We start from the raw sequence: 26,870 nt of genomic DNA, 5'->3' as shown, positions 1-26,870 counted from the left end.
TGCTGCAGCAGTCCCTTCTGCCCCAGGTGCCGTCCTTTTCCACACCAGGCTTCAGTTGCAAGAACTTGCCTTTCTCCCTCCAGAAGCATTAAAGAATGAGCAAAAAGTGGGGGTGCCCTCCCTCAGATGTTACAAAACCACAAGACAAGCCTGTCCCCACACTGCCCTTGTGCTTGGGGAGATGTGGCAGAGCTGGCTGCCTCCTGTGGCCCGCCCATGCTCCTCTGGTGCAGACTCCTCCATCCTGAGCACAGTTGGCTGCAGCAACAGCTTGTCATGCAGTACTCCTGCTGCAGGCACCGCTCAGAGAAAGCCAGCCGTTCCCCAACAAGCCCCTCGGTTAGACACCAGCAATGGGGACCTGCCTCTGCCCGCTTCATCAGAGACACTAAGGTCATGCCTCCAGCACTGGCATGCTGATTCACTGGGGATGCACAGATAGATGACCTTCAAGGGCTAACAGCTCATACTCAGCTAGGGATATACCGCACGTGACAGAAAAAGAGCTACTGATGAGATTGGGAAAAGGGGCTTGCCCTCTCCTCAGGAGGCCAGCGTAATGGGTCACCAATGAAGGTGGCATTTCAGTCTCTGGGCTTACATGTTCCTTCTGGAAGACACCGATCTGAAAGTAGCATGGCGGGGGAGGGGCGGGGTCTAATCAGGAACTTTCTCAAGCATCAGCAAATGGAAATAGAAGAGCAGGGTAACACGCAGAAACCATATCAGAAGAGCAGGATATGATGTTGCCTCCCTGGCCTGGGACAGCCCTCTCTTCAGCCCTTGCAAGGAAAAGCAGTTAAATATAGCACAGCTTTGTTCCCAAAGAGGTTTCCATTACAAGTCCAGGCACACCTTCAGCTACAGAAGGTGAACAAAGCAGCCTGGGTTCCTTCATGTCGGGCCTGGGTGGGATTTGACATCACTCAAGTTCACAGAGTCTGCCTGGAGAGTCAGGAGGGTGAGGAAAGGCAGGCAAAACGCTCCTGTCTTTCTCCACAGGCGACAGAAGAAGGCTAAGACAACACCTTGTTGACTGGCCACCTGCAAGGCCTTTGGGAGATGAGGGACAAGCCCCAGGCAAGATACATAAGCCACTGAAGTACTCTATGAATTTGCATATTACATACGGACTGTGTACGCAGAATTACAGAAAGCTAAGCTGGAGAGCAGTATGCCCTGCCCCATGACTATCCCCTGGACAGGGCAGCTCTTGGTGGAGCTAAGCTGACATGCGTGGACACGTCCTTCCGTGACCATTCTCACACTGTGGGACTAAACATCCTGTGTGGGAGACCCTGGTAGTGGACAGAGGGAACATGGCTGGGCTCTTCCCCACCCAGTGCACTCGTGTGCTACCAAACAGCCCCATCATGACAAGGCGGGTACCCTGAATTGCTGCAGGAGACAAAACATGGCAGCTGTAAGAGCTGTGTGTTGGCGAGCAAGGAGCTTGGCACCCAGATCTGGGCAGCCTTGCCTGCAAAGCTGCTGGTGGACAGCCTGCACAAGCTGGTGGTAGGTGCCCACCACATCCACAAGCGCAGCCCCAAGCTCCTCCTGCCTCTGCCTGCACAGCTGGCAGTGCGTCACCTGGAAGCAGGCCACTGCCAGCTGAACCAGGTGGTTAAATGTCACCTTCAGTGCACCCTGCAACTCTTTGAGGGGCTGCTCTGTTTTCAGGAGCTCCTGGCAACTGGACAGCAGGTCCCGACAGGCTAAGCCAAGGGCACCCTTACTCTCAGCACCCTGCTCTGCACATTGATCTTGCAGGTGGGTTGCCTGGTTCCCAGAGAGCTTCCCCACAACCTCCTGAAGCTCTGTGGTGTAGGCTAGGAAGCAGGAGAAATCTGCAGGGCTCATCCGTGCTTGGTCCTTCAGCTGGCTGAGGGCTTGGACATGAGGGTCCCACCATGCCACATCCCTAGCAATGGAGACTGGGTAACTGCCCACAGGGGTCCCAAGAAGACTGCGGCTGCTGGATGGTGGGGTGGTGAGGGGTCCCAGAAACGTGCTGCACATGGGGATGGTGGTTTCACATTCCCCCTTGTCTGCAGGCCTGTGGAAGCAGCTGATATAGGACAGCCGACAGCTGCACTTGTCCATCCCAACCTGTGGTGGAGATGTCATCTTTGCTGTGGGAAAACCCAAGGTCCTGGTCACAATGGGGTCAGAAGGGGTCTGCTCATCCTTCTTGTGGTTAAAGCATAGGAAGGAGTGTTTTGAAGCCTCCTGGTCTTCTGCTCGTTTCCCCAACGAGCCTAAAGGTATTGGGCCTGAGGAGATGGAAAGCCCTAGAGACGGAGTCAGAGGACCATCCTTCCCCACCTCAGTAGCCTGTTCTTTGTGAAGAGGAGTCTGGACAGGCCATGGCTGTTTGGGAGCCACGTTTCCTCCATCTTTTCTGGGCTCTCCTTTATCCAGCCCCAGGCTGCTTACCACCTCTCTCTCAATGGGTTGTCCAGCTGAGGATGTTTGCATCTCCCTTCTGACAGCATCAGCCTCCAGGCACCCATTGCTCTTCTGAGAGGCCAAAAGCTCTAGTGGGACATCTGCGCTTTTCTGAGATGTGAGGTCTGTCCTCACCCCAAATGAGAGCCAGGAGAGGCGAGTTATAACCCCTGAAGTGCTGCTGCAATCTGTTAAGAGCTGGGTTGCATCTGGAAAACCGACATTTTTATTGTGCACTTTCTGTAAGGCCTCCTTGTTTATCACTTGTCTGCTTTTTGCCTGTGAGAAGGCACTGTCACCACTGTTTTCAGCGCAGCTGTCACAATTAGCTTTTCTTTCTTCACAGGGAGCTGGGACAGGCTCCTCAGACATTGCTTGCCTCCCAGCAGTGGGGAGCAGTTCCTTGTCCTGGGCCACCTCATGGGGAGAGGCCACGCTGGGGCCATGAGCTGATGGTGGCAGTGTGTGTTTGTTAGCAGGCGAGGTCACCACTTGGTCCAGGGATGGGGGTACATCACTAACCTTGTGCTGGGTTGCCATTGCCTCACCCACATCCTCCAGTGCTACTCGGGCTGGCCAGCCTCCAGTGGCCACACAGCTCTCCTCACTTGGCCACCCAGTATTTGTCTTCATGGAGGAACTTTCCTGGGCAGCTCTGCTTTGTCCCCCAGCAAGGGGCACAGGTTCCTCCAGGGACAGGAAAGGTGGATGTACAGCATGTGCAGGTTGGAGGCCACCGTCCACATGTATGGCAATGCCTGCACTCTCCTCTGGGTGCTGGTCACCCTGCAGGCGAAGAGCAGAAATGGAAGAAACCACTGAATCAGTCACTGATTTTGTTTCCATGGTGTCAGGCTCCATTTCCATCGGGTCAGAGGATGGGTTTATGCTAGCAGTATCTCTCTGGGCCTGGGTGGCAGCAAGAAGTCCCAGCTCTGCATCCTTTTCGATGTTCTCTGAGGAGGGTGGAGCGGGGAGCTGAGCAAGGAGTTGGGGGGCAGGTGGCCAAGAGCAGCGGCTCTGCAGAGAGCCTGGCAAAGCCAAGGGGAAAGAGACCTGTGAGGTGTAATCGGTTTTCAGGAAAGATCTCCTCTTCCTCAGGCTCTTGGCATATGTCAGCTCCTTCTCCTTTCTGTGTTTCTCCCTTGCTGTCTGCCTTGTGATCACGTTTTCCCCTAGGCTGTAACACCTTGGTTTCTTTAGGATGCAGAAGGAGTTGTCTGTACCCTCCTGGGACGTCATGTTGTAGCCTGCTGGCAAGAAAAAAAACATGCAAGTCAGGAAATGGCCCCAGGCAGCAGAATATCCATGTTATCTATGCAGTGGGCCAAAAATCTCTTAACACAGGTCCTGCAATTGCAGACATAGATGTTTGGCAGCAAAGGCTGGCTCCCAAGTGCCAAAGGAAACTTTCTTACGTTATGATCAAGCACCTGCTTCGGACCGGCTATGTCAAGAAAAATAAAGACTCTGGGCCCATGGCTACAAAGACTGAAGTCCAGGATTCGTGATGAAGGGCACTGGATAGGCTTTCCCTTTGTTTACTGGAGTCACTTGGTCTGACTGCAGGTACAGCTATAATTCTCAAGTTAAATTTGGTGATATTAGCAGCAACTCCAGAGACCACTGCCTACAGCTGTAGATTTATTAACACTGAATGGAAACATTATCAGAAATTCCCAGCCTGGATATTTAGAAGATAAAAATTTCCAGAGATTACAGTTTTGTGCCTGAATATGGTATTGTTCCCATGCATGAGCACAAAAGCCAAAATTGTTCTAACTACACAAAACAAAGTCTTAAGAATTTCAGTTAATGTTGAAAGAGCTGGTTATTTCAGAAACAAGAATCCTCCAACTACTGGGACCTGCTCGGCCGCAGGACTCCTCCACCCAGTTTCATAACACGCCCCTGACCCAAAAATTACTTTTAATCTTGGGGGAGCATGGAACAATAATGTTTTACAGCTTTTAGCTCTCCTCAGCTTGAAACAAGACAGCAGAGCACAGGTACTGCCTGACAGTGGGAATATTTGCCATAAAGCTCCCTGTCAGTGCAAGGACAAATATCTGTGTTGTGTTGTGTTTCTGGGACTCGTCACTCTTCATCACCAAAGATTCTGCCTACATAGAAGGATGCACAGAACTTCCTTATGCAGCATGCCAGCTTCAGGATCAGGGAGAGCCATACATCAGCATTCTGGAATTCCTGCAGAAACATGGGGACTTTCCAGAATGCCAAACTCATTTGAAAACTGACTTTTTCTGGGATCCAATGCTTGAATGTGATGACAAAACTCCCTGCAAAGCTGCAGCTCTGACCACTGTGTGCACATCCACTGTATTTCTGCTCAAGAGTGGCTTATGAAGAACAGGTGTACAAAGGTCCTTCAAAAATCTTGGGAAAACTATGACAAGCTGAAAGATGATCCCTCCAGGAAGGATGACGGGGGAAACAGGCAACAGCCTAGCCCAGGGGGTGGAAGGAAGGTGACCTGCAGCGAGTGGGTGGTGGTTTACCTGCCAAGGCATCCGGAGGGCTAAGCCTGTCTGCAGCATCATAGAACTCCTCCTCAGAACTGGTGTCACCAAAGCCTGGGGGTGGCTCCAAAATGAGGTTGCTTGCCTCTGCCGTCTGCTGTGCCCCACATGGTACCTCTTCGTGGGCAGACCCATCTTTCCAAACGCTTCTTTGAGGGCTGCGACTGATGTTGTTCCTTTCCACGCTGCTTGCAGGTGATATGCTGTAGCATAGGCTGTAGTAGCCCATGGTGTTTGTCTCAGACAGCTTGGTCTCCAGCACAGACGCAGCAGTGTCCTCCCCTCTCTGCTCAGAGGGACTGTCTTCACACCCAGGCGCCTCTGCATGCGGTACCTTCAAGAAACAGAAGTAGTCTCTGGTTTCTGCCCTGCTGGAGCCTCCTGCAGCATGAATGGGGAAGAAGCTCTTGTCTGAGCTGCTCATCTCCTGCACTGTTGGTGTGTAGAAGTGGAAGAACTCTGGCCTGGAGGAAGAGCAAGCTTCCAACTCATCTTCTTCTAGTGCATCCATAGAGTCACTGGAGCCACTCGTCTTAAACCCTCGACTTTCGGTGTTGGCTGAATCTGAAGCCTCGGATGTGCTGTCTGTTGCATTGTCACCCCCATCGCACTGGTCGCTCCCTCCAGCTCGGGGCTTTGTGCTGTCCTTCTCCAGGTTGTGTAGCTCTCCCAGCTTCTCCTTGTTGCACACAGGATGGGCACTGCTGTATGCTATAGGATGGTCCAAGCAATGCTCTGAGGAGGAATCCAGCTCCCAGGAGTCTTCAGAGTCACTGCAGGTTCGAGATTCATACCCTGGGATTGAAACATAACGATCAGCCGGTCCTTTGCAGTGGCAAGGAGGAACAGCCAGACAAGGGTTACAAACTCGCCTGCACAGCGGGGATACAAAGCCCAGAGAGCTCTGCCCTCACTTGCTCATCAGCAGATAACGTGAAGATGCAATCTGACCTGCGGGGCCATAACCTGTCAGTGGAGGCTTGGTCCCTCCTGCCTGCTTTGCCTGGTTTTATGGCAGACCAGTACCAGAGAGAGCTGCAGAACAGGAGCCAGCTATCTCACTGCCTAAAGCCTCCGTCTGCAATCCCTGTGAAGCTGGAGTTATCCTGACACGGGACAGGACAGCATGTCAAACAGATCCTCTCTCTCCTGGCTGAGGCATGCCAGCAGCAGGGAAGTTGTGCAGGTTGGTAAAAGAGCATAACTGGTTAGTGACAGGTCTGCCATTTCAATGACAGGCACTAGCCTTCACTTCTGGGGAAAAGCTGACAATTACTGCGGCTCTTCTCCTGCCCGACATGACTGGGGTTGATGGAAACCTGTCACTGCCTGCACCAAGGCTAACAGTCTTAATAATTTGCAGGTGCCACTGCACATCCCTGGGCATGATGCTGTTCCCAGGAAGGAATAACACCTCTAATGCTGGAGGATCCACCCACTTTCTCCCCATCCTTTGGCAAAAAAATGGCTGTTTTTTTTTTAACCTTCTTCGGCTGAGACACGGTGCAGTTGCTGTTTTTTCTCTCCCCAGGTAAATATGGAGACATTTGCATCCACGAACAGTCTGTAATAGCCAATGATGAGGCAGACAAGATCTTTTGCACTGTTTGATTCCAGCAGCAGAGTCAGCAGCTTTTTTGGGGGGAAAGGGGAGAAAACAGTAAAAAATGAGAAAATAGACAAATATTGCTTGTACCACAATCCGCAGGAACATGCTGCATACTGAAAAGACAATCCCTCTCTCCCATAGTGCCACCACTGCAGAGTGCTCTGTTTGTGCATGAGGCACAAAGAAAGAAGAGAAACTGTTTTTCTCGCATTTTGTTTCTTTGATATGTCTCACTGATGGAGGACAGCAGGAAGAAACACTTCTGTCATTTTGTATTTTCCTACGAGCTTTCCCTTCTGAGTCTATTCTAAGCCTTTTGTACTGATGACACCATCAGCTAAATGTCAGATTTTGAAAAGAACAGATGGTGTGAATGACTCTCCCCTTGTTCTGTGGCCCTGACACAGCCACACCCTGGCCATTGTGAAAGCACTGCTTACCTTCAGGTCCTGCAGGTAGATTTTCACCATGCTCACTTTTTCAGACTCCTCTGTAAGCTCCATCCTGCTGATGTTTGCAAACTCTGCCAGACTTGTTATGATGTTGAGCTTATTATTGATAATCTGGCTCACCCCATACTTGGCACCCACCAGCAAGGCAACATATGATTCTCTGTCCTGGAGCTGTAGGGGGAGAGGTTAAATCTGTAGCCAAAAATCCAAGCACGAACCCATTCACCTGTGCTGGGCAGGGACTCCTCAGCCACCCAATCTTTGGTATCTTTTAGCATTGGACTCTACAGCTGGGCTGTAACCAGCTGCAAAGGGAGCCCCTCATTACTTACAGGCTGTCAGGTCACCTGCTCCCGGCCGTTCTCTTCTCTAGCTTGGGGACCACCGGTTTCTCTGTGCCACCAAGGTAGGTGGCCCCAGAGATGCACCAGCCATCTAGCAGATCCAAAGAGGTGGTCAGCAGCAGGTTGCTATCAGAAGTGTCATCTGGCAGGCTGTGCCAGATGGACCTAGCGAGACCTACTGGAGCTGGCTAGAAACTTCAGGAAGGCATTTTTGGTTTAGGGAGAAATGTCAGCGCTTTCTGTTAAGATCAGACACTTGAAAAATTAATGAATGCCCATATAATTTGTCAGAAACATTTAAATTTTCACACAAGGGTAAACCTAGGCATTACTGCAACCCATCAGTAAGGTCATCCTCTGGTTCAGACCTACCTACACTGCTCAACTCTCTGTACAAAGCAGCTTGTGGTCCACAGTTCAGCACAGATCCAAGTAGGGACATGCAAAAAAAAACAACCCAAGAAACCTCTTGTGTTCTTTTTTACAGTAAGATTTAAGCGTGGCCAGTATCTTTTCAATAGTTTATGAACACACATACCCCTCCCCGATCTCTTAATTACTTTATGACACACAAAATCTAGACAGATCTCGTCTGAAGAGCAAGAGTCACAACTTTCAGTTAGAAAGAATATGCATAATTATTGTGTAGGCTGGTATGTTATTCACTTCAATGGAACTAGGCTGTGTTACCCTAGCACAGTCCCTTGGCAATATTTATCATGATGTCCCAGGACAGGGAAAAGTCGTATGACTGGAACTGTCTGAAACAGCATCACCATAGCTAATGTTATATTTTCTATGAGTATTAAAGCAGACAGGGAAGGAGACTCAGTAAGAGGCTGCTAATCTCAAATCAACAATCAGTTTAGAAAAATATTTAAACATTTCTGCTTTAGATAGGGTTTACTTTGGTTAAGACATGATCTTACCCACTGGTGAAGAAAAAGGGTTAAAACTGCTTCTTGTGCCCTATCTTTGCAGTTATTGTCCAAGTACACTGCCATAAGAGATGCACAAAGCAAGGCAATAAGACAGTATGCCAAAACCCAATTACATAAATAAACAGCACTCATACCATGAGGGTGGCATTAAAGATCTTCCCATTGTACATCTTCAGGTCTCCCAGTATTTGCAGGTAGCTCAGGCGCACTTGGACTGCTGCGAGCATATGCTTCATTTTGCAAGAGAAGAAATACTGTTTAGAAACATGACAGATGACTAAGGTTTGACAGCCTGTAGGCTAGAAGATGTTCTTTTCATACAGGACTTAGTATTTCACCAACACATCTAGCTTGGTCTGGATAGGCAATAGATCTGTACAGGACCATCCCACATTACCACATTTGCCATCTGGCAATGCCACAAGCAAACTGCAACATAACAGAACACACTATGCAGGGAAATTAGGGTGCGTGCGCAGCAGAGGGATTTACAAGAGGAAAAGACAGAAGAAAAGCCCCAAGTGGTCCCATAGAGAGAACACTCATGGAGGAAAGACATTGCCTCTTTGGCCATGAGGGACACTGCCACCATCCTGGGGGGCGCCTTGAACCCAGGGGACACACACTACCTTCTGACGAGGGTCCAGTAGCACCTGGTTCCGCTTCATGTGGTAGCTGATGGCTTTCTTGATATCCTTCCCTCTCATGTTTCGAAGCAAAGTTGGTGAGATGAAGTTTTCAATTCCCCAGTCCCTCCTGCCAGAAAGACGGGAAGGGAGCAAAGGGGGTCCAGCAGTGCTGTCCCCCAGCAAGACAGGAATGTGCAGAAAGGCAGCTGGCCAGAGGCAGAGACGGGCAAAGGCACCACGGAGCCTCATGTCCGGACGGCTCATGCAATGTGACTGCCTCACTTGAATTCACTTCTGTGTACATCTGCTACTGGGTCAGCACATGGGGTTGGATGAATATGTGCTTTCATGCAGAATGCCTGTTTTTACATGGTTATACAGAAGACAATCTACAAATTTAGTCAGCATAATAGTCCCAATCTGTCCTTGCCACCAGAGGATGAAGATTCTGTCTTTACATTCACTTTTCTTTCGTTACGAGATTATTACATTTTAACATCTCCAGTTCCCTAGACCCAAAAGTGTAGGCCATTTTTTGTTGCTGAAGAGTTTATTCAGCCCAAGTGTTAAATATGCAGGAACTAACAATGCTGCAGTTATCTGTAGTCGCTTCTCACTCTCCACTAACTGCACATGGTTGGGTATGTCTGGCCGTATGCAAGGAATCGGTGGCGCTTGCACAGGCTGGTGGAGGCTCAATGCTGCAGTTACCACACAAATGTCTGTTATTTAATGATTGGCCCATCACAAGTTCTTAAAGCAGGGCAAGTGTGTTCTAACAGTACTGACATGCAGCACAGCACACCTGCTGCTTGTGAAAGCATTTTTCGGTATTTTTTTCCAGATCCCATTACTTCACAGGACCTATCACTTATACTGAAATTAGGTATTTCTGATATAGTTCTGGTGGATGAAGGGATGTAAAGTAATGCCTACGCAAAGTTGATGATTATCCTCTCTCTCAACTACAGCATACAAATCTTAGTATACTGGCAGGAGCAGCCTGGGTAACATAGCAATGTGAGAGATTTGCAATTTCATGTCCCTGCTCTAGCGACAGATCAGGATGTCCCTCTGCTTAGGGACATGCCCAGGTGTTATACTGTCCTTATTATTCAAGCAGCTCAGCAGGTTAAAGAAAGGGAGACTTGTGAAGCCATGTTGCCCTAAAATGACTGGCACAACTAAGAGACTGCAGCCTCTATCGGTCAGAGACATTCTTCTGTCCAGAGCTAAACACTGGGCAAACATAGAGCTGATGACAATTTTAGTTGGCTCCTTCTTTTGCCAGGCTTAGTCACAACATAAGACAGAAATCTGAGAACTTACTCAATGTATTTCAGGGATACTTTCTGTGGCTGAGCACAAGCATAGATCCTTTCCTGTATGTGCAGAGCAGCCAGACGTAACGCCACACTGCATTTCATTTCCACAGCAAATCTTTCCTGAAGCACATCGCTGCAGCTCTGGAACAAACACAGCTGAGTTAGCATGATGATGGGAGCTCAGGAAGAAGTCAGGATAAGACCTCTGATATGACTACCATGTGTCAAATAAAGGCAGCCACCCAGCTCATTTCAATTGCATTCTGTTAAAAAGCCAAGCATATCTCCTGGATCAAGCACTGGCTGGGTGGACGGTCCCAAAGAGTGGTGGTCAATGGAGTTAAATCCAGCTGGCGGCCGGTCACAAGTGGTGTGCCTCACAGCTCAGTGTTGGGACCATTTCTGTTTAAGGCCCTGGGGGTTCTAATTGACAAGCGGCCAAATATGAGCCAGCAGTGTGCCCAGGTGGCCAAGAAAGCCAATGCCATCCTGGCTTGTATTAGAAATAGTGTGACCAGCAGAAGGAGGGAGGTGATTGTCCCCCCGTACTCAGCACTGGTGAGGCCACACCTGGAGTATTGTGTCCAGTTCTGGGCACCTCAATACGAGAGAGATATCGAGGTGCTGGAGCGAGTGCAGAAGAGGGCAACGAAGCTGGTGAAGGGCCTGGAGAATAAATCTGATGAGGAGCGACTGAAGGAGCTGGGACTGTTTAGTTTGAGGAAGAGGAGGCTGAGGGGAGACCTCATCACTCTCTACAACTACTTGAAAGGCCATTGTAGAGAGGTTGGTGCTGGTCTCTTCTCACAGGTAATTGGCGATAGAACAAGAGGGAATGGCTTCAAGCTGCAACAGGGTAGGTTTAGACTGGACATTAGGAAAAAATTCTTCACAGAAAGAGTGGTCGGACACTGGAATAGGCTGCCCAGGGAGGTGGTGGAGCCACCATCCCTGAATGTGTTTAAGAGTAATTTAGATGTGGTATTGGGGGATGTGGTGTAAGGGTGAGCTTTGTAGAGTGGGGTTGATGGTTGGACTCGATGATCCCAAGGGTCTTTTCCAACCTAAATGGTTCTATGATTCTATATAAGTTGATTCAAGGATTTCAGGCAAGTTGAATCCAAATGCTCTGTTCTTAAGTCCTCTGCCTTTCACATTCACATAACTGAAGTGGCCTGAAGTATGCTTTGGTTTAAAGCAGAAGTGAGAATTGGGTGAGAATAGATCCTGAAGCATGGAATGCCTTGATTTCACCTGCAGGTAGAGATATTCGAAGGCAACTGGGTCTTCCTGCAGGAGGTCTAAGGGATCCTTTGGGACAAAGCAAACTCTGAAGAGGCACCGGTAGTCGTGAGATTCTCTTTTTTGGACCACCTGCAACAGACAAACAGCATCATGCCACAACTACTGCTGTATGGCTGCAGATTAGCCATTTTCCTTAGCAAATACACGGAGACATTGCTAGTGTTTGTAATTTTATCTTCAATTCTTTTTCTGGTTTTTGCTTCTCCCTGTGGTGGCTTGGAAATCCTTCGACAGCAAAAATTCAATAAATAACCGTTGATCTCATATACTTGCAGGATAACTGTGACAGAAACTTCAAGGCCTTATAATAATGACAGAGGAAAGGGCAAGCTTCTCTGCTTTTAAGTTCAGTCACAAGATACAGCAGCCCTAAACCGACACTTGGATCATTATCATAATGTCAATACAATGTTAAGACCCCTGGGTTATACATTAGCATATTTTATTCTGGGCAAATCCCATACGGGCTCACCAACTGAAACAAAGCAGAAATTCTGAGGGACATGTGCTCAGTGGTTGGACAGTGTTAGCTACCGAACCTCTCTGCATTACAGTGGGTCATCAACAACGTCAACAGCATGGTGATGAGACTCCCAGGTAGGCACATTCTCACAAATTAGATTAGTCCAGAATTACGAGCACAGCAACACAATTACTAACAGAGTTAACATCATGTTTGCAGGACACAAACTTTTGATTTAAAATTTAATCACAGTGGCACCTGGCTGGGTTAACTCTCTGACTACCGAGAGAACTGTAAATACCTGGGTACACAGCTATGTTAAGACTGTCTCAAATAGTCCTCTGTAGATCAGCCTATCTGACAGGTGACACAAAGCATGGTCATCCCCTACATGGTCCAAGCAATACCAGCCCCTGGGTATTGCTCTGTGGGCTCTCTAAACAGAGTGAGATGCTTCTGAAAGCACCATTTCTCCATGGGCTCCAGTTAATGCAGTGGTAACATGTGCAACAGAGAGAAGAGCAGAGCACTTCTGCAGATGGGGCCAAGCTGACTCCCTCTTGTGACACCTCTCTCTGCACCTCGCTGGCCACAGTTCACTGGTGGTGGTGCCCACCCCCAGCACAGCTGCCAGGGCACGCAAGGGGCTCTCCTCACCTGCTCAATGAGCTCTTCCTCGTGCAGCAGGTGGATCTTTGCCACATTGTACTGTTCCTCCAGAGCGAGGGCAAAGTGCACAATGCTCCGGATGGAGAGCTTCTCTTTCAAGGTGAGAACAATGTCCTGGGAAAGGAAGGCACACAGATGGTCAAACAGCATTTAGACACAGTTGCTGAGCACTGCTAGCACACTGCATGAATGTGGATGATTCTAGCCTGCCACTGGCAGCTGTGTGGACAGCACTAAAAGGGCAGTGGTGAGACACAAAGTTCTCTGGTGCTGCAACAGAGCGAAATTTTTAGTGCTGTTTCACAGGAAACCAGTGCTTCTACGATGTGCTGCCTTTCCCTCTTCACCGACAGCTTCGAACACATTGACCTAGACAAACCACAGAAGTCTCAGTGTCAGAAAAAGCCTGCAAGTTCATCAGAAGTGGAGGTACGGGAGATGGGAGCCTCTTCGGGACACCAAGCACGAGCTTGGCGGTTAGCTGCTGTGCTTTTCCAGATGTATGTCTGAGCAACAAAACAGTATGCCAGCCAGGCAGTCGGCAGGATGGTGGTCGGAGCCACCCACATCCATTGATGCCAGAGAGTTGGTAAGGAAGGGATTCAAGGGAACTGCAGGAGAAGCACAGAAAGCACAGATAAAGGGAGGACAATACATTTCAGTAGACCAGGAGGACAAGGTAGGGAAACTGCAACTTGCTGTGGTAAGAGTGCATTAAGATGCAAACTTCAAGGTGTAATAGGCATCAAATCCATTTCCTAGAGTCGCATGTCGCGGGCTGCTTCATGCTGAAAGTTTTGGCCTTACAGCTTTTAGCTTGGTGGTGTTAAGCACTTTCTGTCACACTTGATCCAAGTGTTTGCTGTTAGCCATTCTAGCTTTCTATAATGCTATGACACTTTGTGAAGAAACTACTAAGAACTGGTGAAAAACACTTCTCCCCACCAATAAACAAGAATTTGAGAGCATAATTGTAAAAATCTTACCAAATTTGAATCGGTGTTTCAGTTGTATGGAGAAATCTGTTGGAATACTAAGTGTGATGGAAATAACTAGTTTATTTTTGGCAAACATTACTTGACTGAGTACCAATTGAAAGAGAACTCCTTTGACTCACTCAAATCTCTTAAGGTAAGCATAAATGTTTGACTCATCTCAGTGTTAAGCAAAGATCTCTCAAACAGCAGAGGAGCTTTTGAAAACACTAAACTTAGGAAGCATTTTACCCATTTGAGTGTTTCTGTGAGGATGCTGGTGAGGGTTGCACTCAACTTCAGTAGGGAAAAATTTGTTTCAGGTCAGAGGTAAGCAATTCAATTCAAACCTGAGGAATTAATCCATCTTTTAGATGTTAATCCCTTGCAGGTGGGCATTCATATCTCTCTTTAACATCTCCCCTTTCCTTACTACCTCCTTGCTTTATTTCAGTATTTTCTTTTTCTCTGCCCTGCAAGCCACAAGACTTGCAGAGACTTACTTGCGTGAGAGACCACAACAGTTTTGTCAAGTTTGGATGAACTAGATAATAAACTCCTTTTTGAGCAAAGTTTTCAGTGCATTATAAATAAAATTGTATAAATAAAATTGGCTGCTAAGAAAACAGAGGTGAACCAAAGCAACACCTCCTCTGCAGAAAGAGCATGGAAAATCCAGCAAGCTCAGCATCAGCCAGCACTCCAGTTCCCACTAGGTGGCGAATACAACCAAGCGCTTGCAAGTTCCACTGCATGCACCTTTGCTGCTAGATTGAATTCAGGTGGTGAGAACAAAGACAGACAACCAAGCATCATTACCTTCACAGTAGTGCTCGTCTCAAACCTGAAAGCTTTCGTCTGTCCATTTTCCAAGTATACCTTGAGAACGTTGGGCATACAAAGAAGAGAATTCCCCTGTAGAACAAAAGCAACAGCGCTAATTCTTGGACGTTAAGTCTCCGGGCATCCGGCTGCTCTGCCTGACACAGGACATCCTGGTATAAATTAAAATCTTTCTCTGCTTTTGCAATCTTCTTCTGTGGCACCAAGCTTTATTCCTTGATTATTCTTCTGGCACAGAACAAGGGAAAGAGAGCATAACAAATGCCTTTATCATAAAACTGTGGCCAGTGCAATAGCTGCATGTGGCCCAGATACGCCCACTGTTCAGCTCCCACATGGCACAGGAAGATCTGGCAGGTACTGAAAGCTGCAAGCCATCCTCACTGCTCATTACTGGAAAACCAGCGATGTCTGCCGGAAAAGACATCTTCCCATTATTGGGCACCAGGCAGCAATAACCCCAACACTGACCACTTCCCACTGGCAGCAGCCATGACTTCAGCTCAAGAGCTACACAAACCCTGTATGCTACTGTGTAGTATGCTACTGTGAATATATTTTGCACACCACCAGAAGGCTGTAGGATTCAGCTAAACGTGCAGTGGTACTTTTACTGAGCATTCCACTAAGATTTGTGACTCCTGAACTTCCCAAACAGATGATGTAACCAGAATTTCTTGAGATAGGTCTCAAATGCATTAGGCAAGGCAATGACTCCCATAGCAAAAGCACCTCTGTTGGGTGCTCTTGGAACTTGCCTCTGTCCTTCAGGGGCTGTCTAGGGCTGCACCTTTCAACCTTCCACCTTACTCCTTTAGTAGAGCTCATTTGCACCTTCCTTCTTGTTTTCAGCCTTATTCTTGTTGCTCAGTGCCGAGAATGTTTACTTCTCCATGTAATGAGAATCTCAAGGTTGAGAAAGACATTTCTAAGACGCTCTCTCCTATGTTTCATTTGCTGTAACACCTTATAAATCTCACAGCCTTGGTTCCTCTTGATAAGAGGGCCCATATACCCTGGAAGTACTAGCAGAACAAACATAAAACACTTTTGAATCTTGTTCCTTGTTCCTCCCCTCCCTGTTTTGTGGGGTTCAAGCTGCCTACAGTCATCACTGAGAAAAAAGAGTGAATATTGCCACTATTCCCAAGCCCAAGCTCTAACTCCTTCCTGCGAAGTAGCACGAACACATTGCATCTTTGACAGGTCCTCCATCAATTTCAGAAAAGTGATGCTGGTTTGCACCAACTGCACATTTTCTCCGGTAGCTCCCGCAGCCTCGGATTATCATATGAATGGGGTCTTGTACAGCCAGCACACAGCAGAACTTGAAGTCTATATAGAAACTCATATACAAATGAAATATCGCTACTCTCCTGGTCAGATCCAATTAGCTGGCCAGAACACCCAGATAGGATTTCTCTCCTTTTGTGCAGGCTCTAACAGACTACTACGAATTAATGCTGAAAGCTGCTGCTATGGCTTACGCAGCTGTACCCCTCCTGTTTTGTCTGGTGCAGGGTTGATTTACTCCATGTTACAGCTAGGCCCACAGCTTCTAATAATACACTGACTGATGCTGACCTGAGGATCCTGAGGGACCTGTCTCTTGCATATCATTCAGTTATATAGGAATACATAATAAGTTTGCAACAGAAAATGGAGGCCAGATAGCATTGCAGCTGATAAACAATTTATGTTCCCAAACTGGAGTTTCAGGTTTCAACTGCAGAAGGCAGCCTCTGGGTTCCTTCCAGTTGCCACAAAGATCACTTAGCAATGCTCCATTAAGATGAGAAGAGTAGTGTATTTACTGAAACAGGAGGCTTTGCAGTTTTTCAGGGCCATAATACCCATTTTGGCTGTCTTAATACATCAGTCCACTGAAAGGAGAGCAGTTCTAAAACACTCAAGCAGAGTAGCTGCTGTCTATAAGTGAATAGTGCTTTTCCAGAAAGAAGTCATAAATATGCAACAAATTTATTTACTCTTCCTTTGTGCTAATATTTTACTGTTCAAAACAGGGTCCATATCCAACTGGTGAAAAGGGAAGCTAACACCAGTGGGACCCCAACAGACAAATAAATTTCTCATACCTTTATGTTCTCATTAAATGGATAGCAAACTATATATTGATTGTGCCCTTCCTCTGAACTTGCTGGTATAATTAACTTAGCTCAGCAGAGAACTGATAGAGGCTTTGTAGGAAGCACAAAGTACAACGTCCCCTTCATAAGTGCCTTCTTCAGACCTCTCAAGACCTGCCTTGCAATCAGTAAGTCAATGGCACAGATCTGAGACCTGCATGTGCTGCAACACCAGTGCCCAGTCTCTGGCTGAAACAGCTCCATGGAAGCTCCCAAGCAGAAACTAGTGCGAACCTCCACCTATAAGAAAAAACAGAGTCTGATGGCATTTTCAGGTCTGTCTGTATCCCATGACCAGCCTTGCCCAAGGCCTCTCAGTCATCTCTGCCTGGGACCATTTCCAGAGCACATCCTTCTCTTCCCTAGTCCCTGAGCGTCATGTCTCCCAGCTGCATGAGGGGTCCAGTACCTGGCTTCTGTCAGGAAGGGTGGCCCAACTGCCATAATGCTCAGGCAGGTCCCAGACAGACCTGTCATTAAGATCTGAGGGATGTGAACACAGCCCTTGGTACAGCAGAGATGTGCCTTGCAGCAGCTCCAGCACATCTGGCAACAACTTGGCAGGAAGGAAAGGATCCCAGAGTCTAGAGAGATGTATGTAGCAAATGTGTCAGGAGTCACACCTGAACCTCTCCTGCTCTAAAGAGCAGGCCGGAGAAGGAGTCCTGACATGCCTGGAGTCACGCACAGGTGCCAAAGCATTTGCATTGTGCCTGTCTAATAGCCTGGTGACATCCATGGCATCTCTGGCTGCACCTCTGCCCTGGTGCAGGGGGAGAAAAGGAAACACCTGCCTTAGCTGGGTCGGGAGACCTCCCTACCACCAGAGATGGGAAACAAGAGACAGCCTAGAAGAGAAGAAGAAAAGGGCCTAATGGAAAGGAAAAAAGGAAAATTCAACAGAGTTAAAGACTCCCAACTGACCCCAGTCCATCCCAACCACACTGAGCTTAGTAAGATAACACAGAAACAAAAAGGAAGCATTTAAGAGCTGCTCCCATTTCAGGGAAGCTACAAGTGTTCTCACTTCTTGGCCTTTTCTAGTACAGGCAGACCCATATCTACTCAGCTCATTTGTTAGTAGTGCTAGAAACCCTGTGATAAATTTGCAGCATTCCTCCAGTGAGCTGCGATCTTGTTTCACGTAAGAACAGATCGGCTCAGCTTACAGAGAGTCTATTATGGAGGCAGCTGTGAATGCTCTGTGGAAGCCTGCTGCAAGGATGTGGAACACAACAAGCTGTCACCCTATCAGCTAGAGAACATATGTCAAATTTAATAGTAAAGCAAAGTCACCAGTACCAAACTCTCTGAACACAGTGCTACCTGAACACTGCTGAAGGCCAGGAAGAGATATCCCAGCTATTTCATCAGCAAATAAACCTGGCACGGACAGTAGGATTCACCTCTCAACTGTAGGGTTAGGATTTCTCATGCCCATACTTCAGTCTAAGTTTACTACGGAGAGATTGGCACCTCAGCAGATCACTACTACACCGCACAGCCGTGTAATGCTGATTTAAAGTTCACCTGATGGTAAACGGACAAAAGCAGTACATGCAGGTATTTTCCATAAGTCTAAGTAAGCGAATCAAAGACAAACCCCTCTGGAGGTGCCAGTATTTACACCTGATCACCAGTGAGCCTAGGGGACAAGTTGGGACCAGATGCCTGGATGCATATCCAGGGCAGACTCACACAGTGAGGGTGCAGCCACCCTGTGTAGATCCTGCCCATGTTAACCCAGCTCGGTATCTGCCCGCAGGAATGGCCCGTTTCTTCCCAGCACGCAGTGCTGACGGCGCCCAGCTGCAGCTGCACCCCACTGACCTGTGTGTGTCCATTCACCAGCACTTCCTCTGCGAAGCGTACTTTCACGGGGTTTGTTTTCAGCCTTGCCCTCTTCTCTGCAGTAAGAAATGATGACTTAGGCCCGCCCTGAAAAAATAACAGCACTCAGTTGGCAGCTCAGTCAGTCTCATGAGAGGCAGAGGCCTACAGAACAGGCGGGGGTGCGATCACAGCCCGCGCTGACACTGGTCACACCACACTGCCTCGCACTTACAGGACCAGGTGCTGTTAGGAGTCTCTCACCCTCCAGGCTTGTCACAGGCCTTTTTGACCTATCTGGGCAGTTGCTACCCTCAGAGCCCAAACCCATCTGTCCAACAAGTGGACATAAATGCAACACATGCTGTACATACTCCTAATTTCACTGCATGTTAACACATTACCGTGCTTAGGCATCTCCCCAGCTCCTGCAATGAAGCCAGGATCCTGCAGAATGACTGTTAATCTGCCAACAGCTGGCTTGCAGCAGGGCTACAAGGTACCATAAACCAGCATGTGCAGAGTGCCGTGCAGTGATAGAACCCCTTGGCAGCATTTCACAGGAACACAGTTGTGTGTGCAGCACTTCCCAGCTCAGCTGGGGTATCTAGAGCAGAGTCTCATGTTGCAAATGTTTAAGAAAACTGCCAAAGGCTAAAAAGCCAACTTGACTTAATTGCACTGCTGTCACATAACCATGGTTTCACCCTGACAGGGGCCTACCAAGCTCACAAGACACCACATGAGCCTCGGAACGACTGAGTTCTTGTGCCCAGATGTCCTGCTCTTGTTAAGCACAGTACTCCCTAAGAAGAACAGAGGCACTATCCCTCAGTATCCTCACAAACGACTTTGAGGTAGAGCAATTCCTACATTCTTGCCAGAGACGCAGGTGCTTCCCAACCTGCCACAGCATCAGCTCGCCCCAAGGACATTTGGCAAGGACGGAGAAAGGGAGGCAGGCAGGAGTCTGTGCCCAGCTAGCCAGCCCTTCCAGAGTCTGCCGGGCTGTAGGGAGCACCACGCCCCGCAGCTGCCCTGAGAAGGGACAAGGCCTCCCACATCCCTCCTAGTGCTGCCAGGGCAGCCCCGGCAGAGGGTCTGGTGTCTGTCGATGGGAGGCGTTACCTCTCAGCTCTAAGCACAGCTGCCTTCAGAGTGGGGCAAGAGCCAACCCCAAACCCAAGATCAGCCTTGGCTGTATTTGGAGGTGTCCTTAAAGTGACCTGCAAAGGAAAAAACAAAAATGGGTTCGTGCCCCATTGGCTTCTCAACAATGCATGAAGGCCTGTGAAGGGTGTTCCAAATCCCATGAAGGGTTTGCCAAATCCTTTTTTTTCTGAAAAGCCATTGCATTTTCCCCCTTTTGGCAGGCATCCAGGTCTTCAGTAACTAACTCTCATCTCCAGAGCCAGATCAAGCACTGGCAAGACTGACAGCCAGTATACCAGGCAAGGGTGATCAGATTAAGAAAAGAGGGAAGCCACCGTTCAGTGGGTTTGCTTAAAGTTTTTCTGGTTATTTTGGCTTTGTGCACATCCATTGAATGCCAACATGGGTGGGAAACTTTGGACAGGAAAAATATATTTAAGAGATTTTCTCTTCAATGTACCTTCACTGAATGGCCAAAAAACCATCATGACCTTAAGCCTGACAGCTCCAGTAACTCTTCCGAAAGAATCACAATTCTTGTTTCTAAGAATAAATCAAAATTTAAAAACTCCAAACAAATGAAAAAGACTCCCAGAATGCCTTCCGGGGAGGGGTGGTGGGGAATTCATCTCAGGCCACTTTCATACATCACAAGAAGCCAAAAAGCACACAAACCCAATTTTGTCCTTGCTTTGCAGCTCAGCTTTTATACACATTGAAATACCCTGCACCCAGGGGAGCTGTGAGAGGTTGCCACTGATTCTCCACAAAACCTTCTCAAAGGACATGCGTGGAAGCAGAGGACCCTTGCAGCTCCCTCATGGCTTTGGTCGGGCCGTTGCGTCCTGCATGCCAGCCCAGCTGCCCCACCTTCCCTGCGGGCCACGCTGCCGGCCATGGCCACCTGGGGCAGTGCTGCTGGGAGTGCTGAGAGTGCTGAAGAAAGGCCATTTACCAATGTGCAGCGCAGGACAGTTAGGAGGAGCTCATCACCGGCCTCCCTGTAACAGAGACAGGCAGTTGGTCAGGGTCAGCAGCCACCTGCACCTTCCTCCCCAGCATCACGGCCATCAGGCCCTCCACCCTGGCAACCGAAGGCTCTCAGCTGGGCAGGGCGCAGCACACCAGGGCCCACCATGGTGCCGGAGAGCAAGGAAACCCCAATCTCCTGGGCCACTATGCCCTTCAACTGCAGGGCAGGCTTGTCCCTGTGGGGCTGGCCCCCTCCCAGCCCAGCACCCCAGGAAGCGGCGAGGTCTTCCCCTCGGCAGAGTCCAGCCCCACATGGCCATGCACCTCCGCAGCCCTTGGTGAGACCCAGTCCCTGCACCTCTCCTTTCAGCCCTCTGCCACCTCGTCCCCACCGGCCATGCAGGACCACACCTGATGATGTCAGCTGCTCGTTCGACAGACACATCATCCACCGCAGTTGAGTTTATCATGAGGAGCTGATCGCCCGGTTGCAGCTTCCCTTCGGCGGTGCTCCCTGTGGGTGACCGGCACTCTGTTAGTCACGACTGTGCCATGCCAGCAGACCTCCTCCCACCAGCAACGCTCACTGCAAGCTCCTCTTCCCACCCGGCACCCACTTGCCTCAGCAAGTGCCTCTGGATGTCAAAATAAAAAAGCACCAAAGGATGTTGGGCCCTGATACCAGCTGGTGTACCACCGCCCTTATCCATGCCACCTCATCCGGGCTGTCCCTTGGCCCCAGAGGCTGCCCCTGCCCTACAGAAAATCACTCTTGCGCAGGTCTTTTCCCTTGGTAGAGCCCACCACACTGTCCTCAGACAGAGCCTGCCCAGGGTGTGGCAGGAGAGCTCATAGGCTCCCAGTAAACCGCAGGAGGACTGGGGCAGCAGCACTGCCTTGCCCTTTGCCCACCCGCGAGCGCTTCCCCTCTGTGGGGTCTGCACCCTGGGCTGACCCTGACAGTCACCACCTGCGGCGCACAAGCCCAGGCTTGGCACTCCTGGCATGCCACCATCCAGACCAAGGTGCTGCCGCAGTCCATGGGAGATGTGGGCTGGATTCCGAGCTCGGTGACTCCCCTCTGCAACTTGGGAGAACACGGAGGAGGTCTCCTTAACCACACTATCTGCTGGGAGGATCCACAACAAGGGGAAAAGATGGTTTCTGAGCTTTGTTTTTCAGGAGAGCAGCAGCCACACGATCCAAGGGGCTAGGGAGCAGGTGGACCTCTGATCTGAGAAGGAGAAGCATGCTTGCACCCCCCAGCTCTACTACAGCCAGCCTGCTGGCTCAGGCACACTATGAATTTCTCTGACACAGAGGTGTGCCCACAAACCCACCTAGCACCCACCCCCTGTCCCTCAGGAAGACTCCGGCATCAGGTACCATACTTGAAAGGCAAAACACATAATTTGGAATGAAAAACAGGGCTTTTATCTGTGGCCTCCTACAGCAAAGGGCGGGACTTAAAAGGACGGATATCTTTGTGCCTCAGTTTTAATAAAATAATGATTCTTTCCGATTAGGAAAAAAGAAAAGACTAACAGAAAAACTCCTTCCCCACTTCACAGACCTTAAGTCTCTCAGCTAATTTGTTAGTTGGCCACTAACATTAAGGACAACAAAAAAAGCTTTTATAAATACATCAACAAAAAGAAAGCCAGGGAGAATCTCCATCCCTTACTGGATGCGGGGGGGGGGAGAAAGTTGCAACCAAGGACGAGGAGAAGGCTGAGATACTTAATGCCTTCTTTGCCTCCATCTTCAATAGTCAGACCAGCTATCCCCAGGGTGCTCAGCCTCCTGAGCTGGAAGATAAGGATGGAGGGCAGAACAACCCACCCATAATCCAGGAGGAAGTAGTCAATCTGCTTCTGCACCTAGATGCATATAAGTCTATGGGGCCGGATGGGATTCACGCAACAGCACTCAGGGAGCTGGCGGGAGAGCTCACCAAGCCTCTCTCCATCACTTATCAACTATCCTGGTCAGCAGCGCAGGTACGAGATGACTGGAGGGTGGCTAATGTGACGCCCATCTACAAGAAGGGTTGGAAGGAGGATCTGGGGAACTACAGGCCTGTCAGCCTGACTTTGGTACCAGGAAAAATCATGGAGAGGATCATCTTGAGTGAGCTCTCACCGCAAGTGCAGGGCAGCCAAGGGATCAGGGCCAGCCAGCATGGGTTTAGGAAAGGGAGGTCCTGCTGAACCAACCTGATCTCTTCCTATGACCATGTGACCCACCTTCTGGATGCGGGGAAGGCTGTGGACGTTGTCTATCTGGACTTTGGTAAGGCCTTTGACACCGTCCCCCAGCATTCTCCTGGAGAAGCTGGCGAATCATGGCATAGGCAAGTGTACCCTTCACTGGGTTAAAAACTGGCTAGATGGCTGTGCCCAGAGAGTTGGGATTAATGGGGTGAAATCCTCTCGGCGGCCAGTCACCAGTGGTGTCCCTCAGGGCTTAGTTTTGGGGCTGGTTTTGTTTAATATCTGTATCAATGATCTGGATGAGGGGATTGAGTGCACCCTCAGTCAGTTTGCAGATGACACCAAACCAGGTGGGAGTGTTGATCTGCTGGAGGGTAGGAAGGCTCTACAGAGGGACCTGGACAGGCTGGATCCATGGGCCAAGGCCAACCATATGAGGTTTAATAAGGCCACGTGCCGGGTCCTGCATTTCGGTCACAACAACCCCAAGCAACGCTACAGGCTTGGGGAAGAGTGGCTGGAAAGCTGCCCGGCAGAAAAGGACCTGGGGGTGCTGGTGGAGCCAGCTTAACATGAGCCAGCAGTGTGCCCGGGTGGCCAAGAAGGCCAACAGCATTCTGGCTTATATCAGGAATAGCGTGGCCAGCAGGAATAGGGAAGTGACGGTGCCTCTGTACTCGGCACTGGTGAGGCCTCACCTCGAGTGCTGTGTTCAGTTCTGGGCCCTGCTGTACAAGAGGGACATTGAGGTGCTGGAGCGTGTCCAGAGGAGAGCAACCAGGCTGGTGAGGGGTCTGGAGACCAGGGCATCTGAGGAGAGGTTGAGGGAGCTGGGCATGTTTAGCTTGGAGAAGAGGAGGCTGAGGGGAGACCTCATTGCCCTCTACAACTACCTGAAAGGAGGTTGTAGAGAGCTGGGTGTTGGCCTCTTCTCCCAAGTAAATAATGACAGGACCAGAGGAAATGGTCTGAAGTTGCAGCAGGGGAGGTTTAGATTAGAGATTAGGAAGAATTACTTTACTGAAAGAGTGGTCAGGCACTGGAACAGCCTGCCCAGGGAGGGGGTTGAGTCACCATCCCTAGAGGTGTTTAAGAAACGTCTAGATGTGGCACTTCAGGGCATGCTCTAGTGGCAGAGATTGTAGGTTGTTTGGTTGGACTCGATGATCTCAAAGGTCCTTTCCAACCATGAAGATTCTATGATTCTGTAATTTAACCACGTTTCACATGGGAAGGGGCATAAAGAGAAAATTTCCCTCGAAAGCACTGTAAAAGGCCAGAGACCATAGTTATGCTAAACAGCCCACAAGCATGAGCACTTGGACAGGCCGTTCTCCCAGGCAGATGGGGGATGCCACAGCCCATATGGGTGGCCAGAGGCAGAGCCCAGGCCAGACCTGCAGCCACCCTCCCCATAACACCTGCCTGCCCGGATCAGACACAGTCTTTCTCTGGCTGTCACACTCACACCGACAGGTAAAAAGCAGGTATTTTTGTGTACCCATTAAAAAAAAAAGGTAAATAAAAACCACATTCACAGTTTTTGATTCAGAACCCCCCAGGCCACCTTAAAAGCAGTTATATCCTCCCTTTTGTAACTGGAAGACTTGATCTGCTTGACTTGCCCAGAATTCCACCTCTAGGCTGCCTGTAACTAGCAGTGATCCTCTCTGTGTTACAGGGCTGTAAGCCCAGAGAGCATTTTCAACAACAGATCACTAGGGCCACTGCAGAATAAGAACTCTAGATTATATTCTTCATTTAAATTACAGATAAAACACCAGAAAGAACTTTGCTTTGAAGCAGCTTTTTGCATCCCTGATGGTCAGCTACGTCTGAGTGCAGGCGAAGGATTCGCCATGAAGCTGCCATTGGCTTAGATTTCTTCCATGCCATCAGAATCAGGCAGGTGTTCAAGCACTCTGCACGCCACAGGCACACAGGCTTTTGCCCTCAGTATTCAAGGATCACATGCCGACCAGAGGTACCTGAGAAACTCATCAATACCTGGCAAGAGTTTATCACTAGGGCCATCTGGGACAGTTCAGGCTTCTCACACCCGCGACTGTAGGGAGAAAGAACCAGTGCTTACCTGCAGTGACAGATGCAATCGTAAGAGGAAGAGTTGGACAAATCTCAAAGCCATAGTGATGGAGGACCAAATCTTTGTATACTGTGATGGTAAGTTTGACATGGCTGGCAGGCTGGCCACTGCCATCACTGGTGCTGTCTGTCATAGACACTCTGCCCCTGTGAGACAAGAAGCTGGTGATTAACTAGATATAGTTGGAAGATACTTTATCAAAGGGACATAGACTCACATACACACAGCCCCACTGTCAGTGGACTGCACCAGTATACAGAGAGGCCAGCTCTTCCCTGGGTACCCACGGGTGGCTCTGCACTGTGCTGGCCAGCAGTGATCCCCCAGGCTCCACAAAAAGCCACAGACATCAGATCAGTGGCACCAGCTGCCTGTAACAACTCCTTCAGCCACCCCACCCCAGTGGTCACATGGAGGGAGAACTCCAGGTGTGCCCTACAGCAAGCCCTGATCTCCACAATTCACAGCAACACCTTTACCCAGCAAGGCAGTGAGGGAATTTACAGCACTCTATTTCTGCCAGGATCCAGGCCAGATTTTGATTCACAGACTTTAGGAAAGTAAAGCAGCAGTGGGTCAGGATCCCTTGTAATGCAACCCAGTCTCGCCCTGAAAACACGGGCCAAGGGCAAGACACAAAGAGAACTAAAACCTCATCTTCAAGAAAAGCACATTTTGCATTGAGCAGTGTTGTATTTCTGCAGACGTGGCTCACAAAACCAGAATGGGTGAAAGCAGGAAGATCTGCCCCTGCAAACCAAAGGGGATTCTTAAAATCACTTTTGTTTTCTAGGGACTACTGTATGTATATTTCCCAAGAACAACTAAAACAATGAGTAAGATCTGCAACCTGTGACTGCTCCTGCTTGCTGGGAACAAGCTTGTGCTGCCTCTGATCAAAGCCGATCAACAGATATTCCTTTCACAAAAACCTTATTTACCTGGATGCACCATCCCGAGAGCGGTGAAGCCATTTGGCTACCATTTGCTCTATTCTACATGCTTTGCGTGTCTGGATTAAGTTAGTCTCCAAATCTTCCATTTACCTGAAAGTGGCAGAAATCACAGGAAAACAGAATGATAAAAGACTGAGGAAATCTAGACACTGTTCAGACTTACAAATAACAATTCACAACTCCTTTGTAATAAAGAGATCCAGTGGCACTTTGGGAAGACCATGTGCTTCGACAGAGGATGTTAATGTCTGTAACGCTTACTATGATTCTTCCTGCCCATCCAGTCTCCCCTGCCTGATGCTTTTGGTTAGTCTATGCTGGTGGTCATACTGCGTTAGCTTCTTACGGCAGCAAATGACACAGTAACCTCTGTATTCCTTTTTCATGGCTTCTGGATCCATTTATCTGTTTTCTCAACAAGAGAAAGCTGCCATACCAGTCATAGGAAAGCCCTTCTCTATTTTAGTCTGGGATCTCTGAACGGTAAGTTTGGTAACACCCACCTGTACATTGATCCAAACTATCATTGACTGTCATTTCAGGGAAAGGTATACAGTCTTCAGGGCTCAGAAGTGAGGTCTACAGCCAGCTCCTGGCTGCTTTAGGAAGGCAGAGAGCTGGTATATTCCCTCCCTGTGGCAGATTTCCTCTCGGATTAATACAGCTACAGAAATTCTAGAGAGCAGTAATGAAGAAAGAAACTGAGTGGCCAGTGCAAGCTGCTGCACGCTGTTGTTTGCACTAGCAGAAGCAGCCTCTAAACCAATGTCATAAGCCCAAATTTATGTCTGATAAAACTTGTCCAGTGTACTGACATCTACTAGACCTGGAGCTCTGCAAACATATGTGGGTCCAGAAACCAGTAAGATGAGTGGCTCATCCTCGATCTTCTATTTAAAAGCTCTAGTTCAACAATATGAAAATGGTAACTCACCAACCTGCTCCTTGTGC

General features: G+C 49.0%; 1 protein-coding gene across 1 annotated transcript; it reads right to left on the bottom strand.

Moving 5' to 3' along the window:
* Positions 1–1,371: 1,371 nt before the first annotated feature.
* Positions 1,372–26,005, bottom strand: FRMPD1 (FERM and PDZ domain containing 1). The gene is made up of 15 exons (XM_054184690.1): positions 25,905–26,005; positions 24,952–25,109; positions 21,058–21,160; positions 20,630–20,675; positions 18,523–18,630; positions 14,522–14,617; positions 12,717–12,842; positions 11,546–11,665; positions 10,296–10,432; positions 8,967–9,093; positions 8,472–8,591; positions 7,041–7,223; positions 6,476–6,623; positions 4,971–5,786; positions 1,372–3,704 (listed from the first exon to the last, which is right to left on the bottom strand). The coding sequence occupies exons 1-15, from the start codon at positions 26,003–26,005 to the stop codon at positions 1,372–1,374; spliced, it is 4,722 nt and encodes a 1,573-aa protein (XP_054040665.1).
* Between the last annotated feature and the right edge of the window lie 865 nt (positions 26,006–26,870).

This window comes from Rissa tridactyla, chromosome Z (genome assembly GCF_028500815.1).
Source record: "Rissa tridactyla isolate bRisTri1 chromosome Z, bRisTri1.patW.cur.20221130, whole genome shotgun sequence".
Lineage (NCBI taxonomy): Eukaryota > Metazoa > Chordata > Aves > Charadriiformes > Laridae > Rissa > Rissa tridactyla.
This window is presented reverse-complemented; position numbering and strand designations above follow the sequence as displayed.

Coding starts and splice junctions, on each gene's coding strand:
- FRMPD1 (XM_054184690.1), bottom strand. CDS start 26,005: ATGGAAGATTTGGAGACTAACTTAATCCAGACACGCAAAGCATGTAGA. Junction 20,676..21,057: donor CGAGCAGCTGACATCATCAG/GTGTGGTCCTGC, acceptor TCTCTGTTACAG/GGAGGCCGGTGATGAGCTCC. Junction 3,705..4,970: donor CCCTCCGGATGCCTTGGCAG/GTAAACCACCAC, acceptor TTTTCTTGCCAG/CAGGCTACAACATGACGTCC.